General features: G+C 31.8%; 1 protein-coding gene across 2 annotated transcripts; it reads left to right on the plus strand.

Moving 5' to 3' along the window:
* The first annotated feature begins 369 nt into the window (after positions 1-369).
* Positions 370-8,167, plus strand: LOC106062832 (mitochondrial inner membrane protease subunit 1-like). Of its 2 annotated transcripts, none has more exons than XM_056044093.1 (6): positions 370-517; positions 1,324-1,471; positions 2,255-2,343; positions 6,081-6,195; positions 6,852-6,962; positions 7,753-8,167. In XM_056044093.1, the coding sequence occupies exons 2-6, from the start codon at positions 1,370-1,372 to the stop codon at positions 7,840-7,842; spliced, it is 507 nt and encodes a 168-aa protein (XP_055900068.1). In that variant the 5' UTR covers positions 370-517; positions 1,324-1,369; the 3' UTR covers positions 7,843-8,167. The 2 variants fall into 2 exon arrangements, with proteins under 2 accessions (XP_055900068.1, XP_055900069.1); XM_056044094.1 differs by having other exon boundaries at positions 492-606.
* Positions 8,168-8,639: the final 472 nt, after the last annotated feature.

Consider the following 8,639-nt stretch of genomic DNA (forward strand, 5'->3'; position numbering starts at 1 on the left):
AAAAAAGATCTCTTTAACTTACAATGCAACTTTAAATTACTTTTTCACAGTTTGACTCACTGCAGTTACAAATTACTTTATAAAAATTGGAGTTTGATGAATTTGCAAAAATACAATATAGGCTAATTTAAACGATTTGTCGGTGAACGAAATGTCAGTGAACGAATTGTCGTGTCCCCGGTTTACCGAGAACCAGAAAACATGGCAAGGGGTCTACAAAAGAGAGACAAAAGAGTTTGGGAACCACTGATGATTTAGATCTACCTTTACAAAACAACACGTCCTCTTGTACACAGGAGACACCAAATAGATTGCTATTTGTGTATCTTAGTTTTCCCGCCATTACTGTAAATCTCTAATCGAACGCAAATCTTGGCTTAAAAAAAAAAAAGTAGTCGATAAATAGTGTAATCTCTGTTGCCGAGAGTCTAAAATAAACGGAAACGCACCTAAACAAACCCGACCCATTGCATTGGATCTAGAATCTATAGACTATTGTCACTGTAGTAGATGATTGGTATGACTCTAGACTCTAGGCATAGATCTAGCCTCTAGAGTCTAGACCTAGTAGCTCTATGTCACTCTAGGATCTAGATTATAATTATAGTAGATATCTGTTACTAGATTAGTAGATAGACTATAACTATACTACTATACTCTTGAAAATCTATATAATCTAGATCTAGAATAATCAATACTATTCAATACTGTCAATACTAATACTAGATTCTAGATCTACTCATAGTACTCATACTCATATTTAATTATTCATATCTACTGAAGTTGATGTTTTTTTTTTCTATATTCACTTTCTAAAAAGTTTCTGTGCTGCATTTTAAGTTAACTTAATTTTAAGAGACATTAAATAAAATCATTAATTTTTTTTTTAAAACTAAGTCACATTAATTTTGCCCTTTCAGCCCTTTGCCTTTGACAGGCTTTGGCTTTGACTTTGACTTGACTTAATCACTGCCAACTTAATGTAATTAAATTTTTCCAGTTTTTTTTTTTTTTTTGCGAATTGAATCCAAGAAAAAGTTTTATGAACTATTTCTAGACCCCTTGCCCATCTAGATCTAGATTATTCTAGATCTAGTTAGTTATAAAGAATTCATGTTTACCTAAAATTTTTATATTTTTTTCATATGGAAATGTTAATGTGCTTAGGTAGCTTTGCAAATATTACACACAGCTGAAAATGGTTGTGAAATTAATAGGTTTTGAGCTTTAATCATATTTTACTTTTTTCTAAATGGTTTTCTAGCTCTAGATGTTTAAAAAGATATAACAAACAAAAAGACATTTATATTTTTATCATTTCAGAAGGAAAAAAAATGCATTAGTGAGCAAGAGGTATGACTAAAGTGCAATGGCCTCACCATTTGTTGTACTAGGAAAAAGTGTGATATACACTGTATCAGGCTTTAGTACCCTGTACTGTACTTTAAAGTTTATTGGAGGATTTGGAAGGGTATTTTAAGTTTTTGTTTTAAGATTTTTATTTCTTTGTTTTTATTGTAAGCTCAGAATTTTTTTTTTAAACTCGTATGTTTGCAATGATTTCAAAGCTTATGGCTTATATCAACTCACTCTGTCTGTCTGTCTGGTAAAAAGTTTGTACATGTGTAATCACCCAATCTTAGATCAAGCCAAATTTTTGCACAATCATTTCTTTGACCTGACAAAGCAAGAGTCAATAAAAAAAAACTTTGAAACAATTATATTATTTATTTATTTATTGTTAATTAATTGTTTTGTTTGGTATCTCAAACAAGGGAAAGAAATGTACTTGACTAATAAGGTGTTATAAGCTAAATTAGTCTTCCATCATTTTAAAAAACCATTTTTGTGAATAGTCAAGACATCTACTTCAGTTTGTTCAGCCACATGCTCAAAGTCATCCTATGTCATCTTGTGTAGCAGAATGGAAGGGCTTGAGCCTCTCAGTAGCATAATCTGTTCAACAGCTAAGACTCAATAGCAAATCAATGAGTAATAAAAGTAAAAAGAGTCCATGTCCTAATATTTATGAATATTAAACCATTTCAGTCATAGACTAGAGTTAGTCAAATAACAGACAATATATATTAAAATGAAATATTATTTTTTAAAATTATTGATATATAAATATTAGATACTTGTACATATTCGTTTAGAGTACATGTGAAGAGGCTTGTTCAGAAGATTGGCCAAGAAATACTGATGTTCTTTCAGGGTAATTTTTTAAAATTAGTATTTTGTATCTTTGTTTTAGTGCGAAGATGTTTCAATGGAACCTACAATACAACATGGTGACCTGGTTTGGATATCTCCTATTTCAGTCAATTTTCAACGATTACAGAAGTAAGTGCTATTTCTACAGACTGCTCAAATTGCTGCATCTTCAACTCAACACTTATTTATCATTTTTATTATTGTGAAAGATAATATATCAGATTTTTTTACTGATTTATAAAAACTAAAATCAATTTTATTTAGTCTGATTGGTATTTTTCTAAACAAAAAAAAATTGTTTCAGACTAAATTTATATTAATAAGGGATAATGATAGGCTTCTGTCCCAAACAACCCTTCCCTAGAACTGTTTCCACTCTAGTCTCTGGCTGCCTTATCATGTGGTATGTGCATCAGACTGTCAGCTCTGTGGTCCAGAGTTCAAACCCTATTCTCTATCCTTGAAGAAAAGTCAGAAGCTTATAAAATAAACAAAAGGAACCATTAACTCCTAATTTAATAATATATTTACAGTAGAATGAGAAGGAGACACAGTTTTTTTTTCTTCTGATCTTATAAGGAACATTAACTCTTCAAGACCGTAATGACGCTGACAGCGTCCGATCACTATTTCCCTATTTACTTCTTTTTCTTTTCTAATCCACGTTTTTAATCCCTTAAATGGTCTAAGGAAACGCTAGAGCGGCCATTTTGAAAGTTTTTTTCTTCTGATACTTAGTGGATCTACTCTGTTTTTATTGTTTTAAATATTTTTTATCGTAAGTGACTTGTGAATTTTTTGTTTGTTTACATCATGGCTGACAAGCCTTCTTGTTCTTCGTCTGGCATTAGGCCTGCTCGCCGTTTTACAGCTGATCAGGCACTAAACATCTTCTTAGATATGGGTGATAGTGACTTGAGTGACTTAGAAAGTGATCCTGGAAGCTCTGAAAGCGATTTTCAGCCTTCAAGCGAGTCTGATAGTGAATTAGATATCCCTAGATCTAGTAATAGTAGTAAACGAAAGGGGGCGTCGTCCCAGCCAGGCCCTAATAGATCTAGTAAGCAACCTCGCATTGCTACAGCTGATGTACTACATGTAGAACAAACTGAATGGGAAGAAGTAGATCTAGATCTGCATCCAGCACCATCTACTCATAATAATTTTAGGTTTTTGCCTAAAGATGGTCGTCAGCCAGGAATAAATCCTGCTACTGGCCTAGATGAAAATTCTACCCTTCTTTTTTTGGTACTCAAATGACATCTGATATTACTGATGATTTTATTAGATCTGTCAACAATTATGCAGAACACATGATTGTAAAAAATAGCACTGCATTGTCCAGATCAAGGTTCAACAGAGACAATTGGCATAATTTCACAGAGTACGAATGGCTCAAATTTTTTAGCCGTCATTATCAACATGGGCATTGACAAGAGACCATCAATTCGAGACTACTTCTCAACCGCTGACAACCTCTACACAGGCTTTTATCACAAGATGTTTTAAAGGGAGAGATTTGAAACAATTTACTCTTCAATGCTTCATGTGGGAGAGCCAGGTGCTGAAGACAAAAACAAAATAGAACCATTTGTAAATAGCCTTACTGAAAGATTTCAGTTTGCATTTACTCCAAATCAGTCTGTCTCTATAGATGAGATGATTATTGGATGGAAGGGAAGGTGGAGGTACAAAATGTTCAATGCTGCTAAACCCTACAAGTACGATATTAAAAGTTTTGGTCTAGTAGACAGTGGTACTGGCTATGTATTGAACCTCCTTACATACTATGGAGCAAATGCATCATACGATCCCGAAGCTAATCCGAATGGTGGGATGGCAGTCAAAATATTTGACACCGTCTTGAAACATTTGGGTAAAGGTTACCATATTTATGCAGATAGATGGTACACAACAAGGGCTTTGATTGACCATCTTCTGGATCAAGGACAATACTATACAGGGACAGTACAAAACAACCGTGTTGGCTTCCCCAAAGCTCTGAAAACCATAGTGCTCAAACACATGCAAAGCAAATACTGGATGCTCCAGGATAAAATCTTGTGTTTAACCTGGAAGGACAAACAAGCAAAAAAGCCAGTCATCCTTGCTTCAACAAGTGCTACAGCAGAGGATGTCACAGTGCAAAGGGGCAAAATAAAACCAGGAGCCATCCATGCTTATAACTACAGCATGAATGGCTGTGATCGTGCTGATCAGATGATTGGCTACTATGGCATCCACACTCCTAGAACAAAAAAATGGTGGAAAAAGATTTTTTACTTTAGAGATAACCACAGTAAATGCCTATATCCTCTGGTGCCTTACAAGACCACCAACAATGAAGAAACATGAGTTGACTCTGAAAAGCTTCAAGCTACGAGTCATCGACGAGCTGTGCTGCAAAGCCTCCGCAATCATGCCTGATCCAACCAGAACAATTTTCACAAAACCTGGACGTCCTCGATTGTCTAATCCAATTGAACGCCCAGAAGGAGCCAAACACTGTATTGCTTACACCGAACAAGACAAGATGTATGGTATGCAGCACGTCTAAACAAGTAAAACGCTGCAACTTTATTTGCAAAGGCTGTGAAGGTCATCCTCATCTCCATCCAAAACACTGTTTTGAGATATGGAACACCAAAGTTAATTTTTAATCTGGTGTACACAGTACTTGTAAATAGTTTGATTTTGTGTACAAAATGTATATATATAGCTTCTAGTTTCATTTTTTGTTATTTTCATAATTTTGTTTTGGAATGAGACTGTGATTAAAAGGATAACTAAAAGTGTAAATATTGATCAAGTTTTACAGTGTTATGTTTTTTCAGTAGATAATTGGATAGAGTTTAATATTTCATACTATAATAATGAATAAGGACTGTTGCAATATTCTTTATTACTTGGGTAAGTCAATTTTTACATATTAAAATTTAAAAAAAAATTTTTTTTTTCATCTCTGAAATTACCTAATTTTTTTTTCCATTGACTATCTATAACACTAAAAGATAAATTATATTGTAGTACATTCAATTTCCAACAAAATTTTATATAACATGTCTATGTTTTAACAAACAGAAAAAACAGTATGATGTTTATAAATAGGCATATGTGATAAAAATTGTGGGAAAAAAAAAATTATGGTAGAATGAAAAAAAATTTACGTTTTTTAAGAGCTAAGACACAAACAATAACTTTTATTTTTACAGTGAGAACTTAAAGGAAAACAACTTGTTCAGTTGGCATAAAAAATGGTCTGTTTATGAGTTCTAATGTAAACGTACTAAAGTATACTTTAAAATTTTTTTTTTCCTTGTTTGCTGAAATTTCCCTTTTAAGATGTTGTAAGTGAAGTTCAAAATAAAAAAAAATAGGAGCTTTTATCATCTTCAAATAATGTCATTTTTACAATCATGTATTTATTGTCCTTTTCTTATGGTAATTTGTTGGGTTTCTTGTATTCCATATAATCTTTGCCCATTAAAATGTGGGATGTTGTAAAGCCATAAGAATTTTAAACTAGTCATTGAGATCCAATACTGTCTTGTGTGTTTTACTTCACATTACCTATAAAAGCTACATTTCCACTTATAGAGTACATAATAGGATTAGAAAAGAGTCCTTAGCATTGAAAATAATAATCTTTATCAGTATGTTCCTAGTTTAGCATTTCCTAGCCCATGTTACTACTTTTAATGGATTGTAAAAGTCTAATTCAGAAGTATTACTTTGAAGGGTTGTGATTTGATCTTTATTAAATTTAATTGGGCCATTAAAAAAAGGTGGAGCACCACCATTCTAGCAAGAACATAATTTTACTCCAAAGTACAGTTTTTTAAAATCACTATTACATTCTTTTTCAGAGGAGATGTAGTATTTTGCAAATCCCCTAAGAGTCCAAAGGCAATTATCTGCAAACGTTTGATCGGCATGGAGGGGGATACAGTGTTCAACGATGAAAAAGGCTATGAAGAATATGTATGTAGTACGGTAGTTTTCAATTATTAATAGAGTTCATAAATAAGATAAATGTTCTGTTTACTGTTTTTTTGTTCTAAATGAGCACCTTAGCTTCCAACTAAATTGGAGCTCACATTACTTAAGGTATCTTTTTCTTGCTTTAATGTCAGTATCAAAAGATAGACTATGTCACACATCAGCAAGAACACTTAGATACAGTGCTGTAAAACAAAAATAAAAAAGAAAGTCAGGATAAACAACTCTTTACTTTAGTTCTGAAATGAACTGAGTGGCATAAATCTCTTGGAGGCTCAAGTTAAAATGATTAAATCCCAATGTAGGCTAGGAATTGAAATAGATAACTGAATCTAAATTGAGCTAGGTTTGCTGGGCACCTAAATGAAGGACAAAAACCTACCAGAGATTGTAGTTCACAAAAGTGATTGGACCAGAGTTAATTTAGCCTGAAATGATTTGCTAGGCAAAAAAAACAAACAATGATAACTAGGACTTTAATTAATTACCAGTATTGAACTGACATTTTTTGGCCCATGTAGGATTCATGTAAAATATAACTGACCTATATCACACTTTTTTTCTTATCATTTGAGTCATGCAGTCATTACAAGTTTTGTATCAGAAGTGGCTAAAGTTTTATTCTCTTTCTTCAACAGGTGGACAATGGTCAGATCTGGTTAGAGGGAGACAACAAAGATTACAGTATAGATTCTCGCAGTTATGGACCTTTACCTTATGGTCTGATTGTTAGTAAAGTTGCTCTCAGAGTGAGTACTTTTTTTCTTTAATTACTGTAGAATTTACAGACATAACTTCCAAAAAAAAAAAGGAGGGGTATACAGCTTATACTTATCCATGTGTCAAACTTGTTATTCATGCTAATTGGATATTTATGTCTATTCATGCACTTTTTGCACTGATAAGGAAAATGCGTACTTTGATGAATTTGCCCTAGCTTATAGAACAAGAAATGTTTCATAATCCTTTTTAGTATTTATTGTAATTTTGTATTTGTATTTAAGGTTTAATGTAGGTATTTTTTATTTTTTTTTACTGTGTGTTCTGAAGCCTCTTAATTTTTGTGATTTGATCAGTACTCTTAAATGTGAATATTCATACATTACTCTTCTGTTTGGCCCAGTTTTCTTGATTCTTAAGTTGTGTGAGCCTCATCAGAGGACTTTACTAATGTACTATTGGTATAAAGTTTAAATAGTTTTATGCTTTAATTACATTTTTAAAACAAAACAAACAAACAAAAAAGAATGCCTCATTTAATTTTAATTTGAAATTTGTTTCAGCAATATGGCTCTTTTTATTAAGTATAACACCTACAAATTTAGAATTTTTAGTTCTGACTAACCAGTTGACCATGAATAATATAAAATACTGATGCAAAGTTTTTTTAAATTGTATATATCAGCTTTAGGTTCATTTTCATTAAAGTTGTTTAGATTTTCATTCTAACTTTGTTTATGTAAACTATATATAAAAGATAAGTTGACTAATTGAAAATCTTGAGGCCTAGTGTCATTTTGATGCATCACTTCTTTTCAGCTCTGGCCACTTTCCAGATTTGGTTTCATTGAGCCAGGAAAACAGCCTGCCAATTTAAATGAACAGCCTGCCAAATTAAATGAACTGTGATCTTACAAAGTATTTATTTTGAAAGTTATTATTCATTTTCAACATTTTGAAAAATGTTTTGGTTTTATATTGTTACATTATACATGGTTTGGTAATATATTATAATTATATGCTAAAGTTTTTTCTGATATGACAGATGTTTGGAATCTGTTAGTCCAGTTCTTTACTAAACACCATTCTTAGTCGCCTTTGGAGATTTGTTAACTTGTGTTCATGTGTTTGTTGGACCAGTATGAGCTCAGATATTCGGTCATTGGTGTAGTACATTGGTCATTCACATTGATATGTATGGTGGCATATAATGAAATAAATATGTTTGTAAATATTATGTTGTTGAGTGTTTTCTTTGATTTATATAGTGACTAACTTTGGTTCATTTTGAAATGTCATGTATTTAAAATACACTGAGGATAATAATAAACAAACTTTAAAGAGCAATAACTTGAAATAAATAACAATTCATAAAGAACATTATTGTATTAGTTTTCTTTAATTATACACAAAATGTATTTACTTTTAACAAAGTAATGATTATGCCCTTCAAATTAGCACCAACATTTGAAGCTAATCTATACAATGGTATGACTAAATTCTAAAGCAGTTTGTTTAAACCATCTGTATAATAAGTAAAATAATACATAAAATAGAAAAAGATGTAAAAAAAAATAAGTAGCAATTAAAGAAATCTTTCCAAACCAATCTATGTGAAATTAAAGTATAATATTTATTTGATGCCCGAGTAGATAAACATTTGATAGGTAATACATAGATTTCACAATTGGCCAGAAGAAAGTCAT

The sequence above is a fragment of the Biomphalaria glabrata genome, chromosome 10, assembly GCF_947242115.1.
Source record: "Biomphalaria glabrata chromosome 10, xgBioGlab47.1, whole genome shotgun sequence".
Classification (NCBI taxonomy): domain Eukaryota; kingdom Metazoa; phylum Mollusca; class Gastropoda; family Planorbidae; genus Biomphalaria; species Biomphalaria glabrata.

Excerpts from the sequence above, each read along its gene's own strand:
- LOC106062832 (XM_056044093.1), top strand. The coding sequence starts at position 1,370 with ATGGCCTCACCATTTGTTGTACTAGGAAAAAGTGTGATATACACTGTA. Across the intron at positions 1,472-2,254 it reads TTATTGGAGGATTTGGAAGG|TGCGAAGATGTTTCAATGGA; the intron begins GTATTTTAAGTT and ends TCTTTGTTTTAG. Across the intron at positions 2,344-6,080 it reads AATTTTCAACGATTACAGAA|AGGAGATGTAGTATTTTGCA; the intron begins GTAAGTGCTATT and ends ATTCTTTTTCAG.